General features: G+C 41.5%; 1 protein-coding gene across 1 annotated transcript in view; it reads right to left on the bottom strand.

Annotated features, from left to right (window-relative positions):
• Window positions 1–1,817, bottom strand: part of spegb (striated muscle enriched protein kinase b) — a gene marked incomplete at its 5' end in the record, with an annotated part of 45,243 nt that overhangs the window by 33,827 nt on the left and 9,599 nt on the right. Inside the window, one exon of the mRNA XM_017309452.1 lies at window positions 322–405. Coding sequence (XP_017164941.1) covers window positions 322–405 — 84 coding nt within the window. The remainder of the gene's footprint in view (window positions 1–321; window positions 406–1,817) is intronic.

The following is a 1,817-nucleotide window of genomic DNA, read 5'->3' as shown; positions in this document are numbered from 1 at the left end:
CTGCTGAAAACCATGTTGGTATAGCGCTTTAGCATTACGGGGAATTAATGTTTATGAAAAGTTAGTACAGCTAACTTTCGATATACATCTGAAGCACAGMTAACATGTTAGCTAGCAGTGTCCACCACTGGATGTGATTCAGCTGTTAGATCTAAGACCTGCAGGGCAGTAGCTCTGGGTTGTTGATGTCTGATTTAGGGTTTTGGACTGTAACACTTGGAACATATTGTTGATATACGTCTGAAGGCTGCAGCAGCAACAACAGTAAATCCAAAGCAAACTCTGGCGGGACACAGTGGAGGAAGACGGACGGGTTACCACCATGAACGGCCTGGTCCTCGGCGTCCCCGCGGTCMTCTTTGGTCTCGAACTGGTCGCCACCTTCATCTTCTGTTGTCTCAGAGTCTGCAGGCATGACAAACACAGCCTGAGTGAGTCTGTGATGTAATAACTTACCATCATGGCGTGAGGAGAGGACACGGTTGCCATAGTAACATGCTTACTACGCCGTCACTGTCACAAGGATTCATTAGCAATATTTGGTGGAGGACAATTAAAAAACAAGAGCCTCGTTCACGTTGGTTTGCTTAGTGARCCGGTAGAAAAGGAGAAACTCCAAACACCGAGACGTCTGTCATAAATACGGCGCATGTCACCGYACAGGGAGGCCGAGGAGCAAAGTTAATACTGGAGGCTAAATTAAGGGCAGCTTAATGTCRGCAGATCCTCTCCGGWYAGAAGCRCATGCTAATAAGAGATGCCTTTTGTTTTAACACACACAGAAAACTCAGTCTGAAAATAGAAAGCATGACTGAGTCACTCTTATCCAAGTGGMGCTCATGAATCTGCATCCCATGGTGTGGAATCACTTGGAAAGATAAGATGCTGCTAACAGCTTCCACAGKTTCATAAAGCCTCCTTCATCATTTTCTTGTTCTTACCACTGGAGCTGGTGCCTACCTCTGTCCTTTCTTTTARTATTTTCCTGTAAGTGATGCACYGTTCATCTGTTCATCCTGCATGTCTGCAAACTAAATTTCACCAGATCTGAAACCCACTCTGCACAGATTACTCTGCAGATTCATGCAAAATTAATGCAAACTGCGTCCATCCCCCACATTCAAAGTAAAAAAAAAAAAAGAAACAACCAACTGTAAACGTTCTTCCTTTATGGAGATGAGATTAATGTGAAAAAGTGTCTTTTTATTCAGGTTAAAACATCACATTGTTAGTGAAGGTAAAGATCTGTTCATGGAGGTTTAACCCTTCAAACCACTTTCACTGAGAACAGATCCAAGGAAACACAGCAAACGTTGGTTGGTACATATCCGCTCATGCTAATGTTGCTGTTAGAGGTAACTTGACACCAATCTAGTGGTCAAAATGTGAACTACATGTGGAAACGGAAACGTGCAACAGGCTTTGAACTTCACAAACGGAAAACAATCTTAAGCCTGAGCTAGATTATGTAATAAAATATTWAGGCATTATAATGTATGTAAGGATTCCCATGGCCGGGAATCGAACCCAGAACCTTCTACCAACTGCGCCACTGTSYAGCCTACTKTGAAGAGTTTAGATTAAGCTAAATTATTTATTGGGAGAAATTCTAATTGGCCAATTTGTTGTTTTATAAACTTTCAGTTGAATAAAGTTCAACATTTTTGTTGAAGGTTTGGTTACCGACTGTTAAGCATAGTTAGACATTTACAYTCATSCTCTTATTTTGAAGTGTATGAAGACTATTTCCTCTAAAGTTATCCACCCGTTAGGGAAGCACCAATACAATGTATGTATGTACAATTAATACATCAGAA

The sequence above is a fragment of the Poecilia reticulata genome, linkage group LG2 (assembly GCF_000633615.1).
Source record: "Poecilia reticulata strain Guanapo linkage group LG2, Guppy_female_1.0+MT, whole genome shotgun sequence".
Lineage (NCBI taxonomy): Eukaryota > Metazoa > Chordata > Actinopteri > Cyprinodontiformes > Poeciliidae > Poecilia > Poecilia reticulata.
Note: the sequence above shows the minus strand (reverse complement) of the source record. Positions and strands in the feature narration are given on the sequence as shown.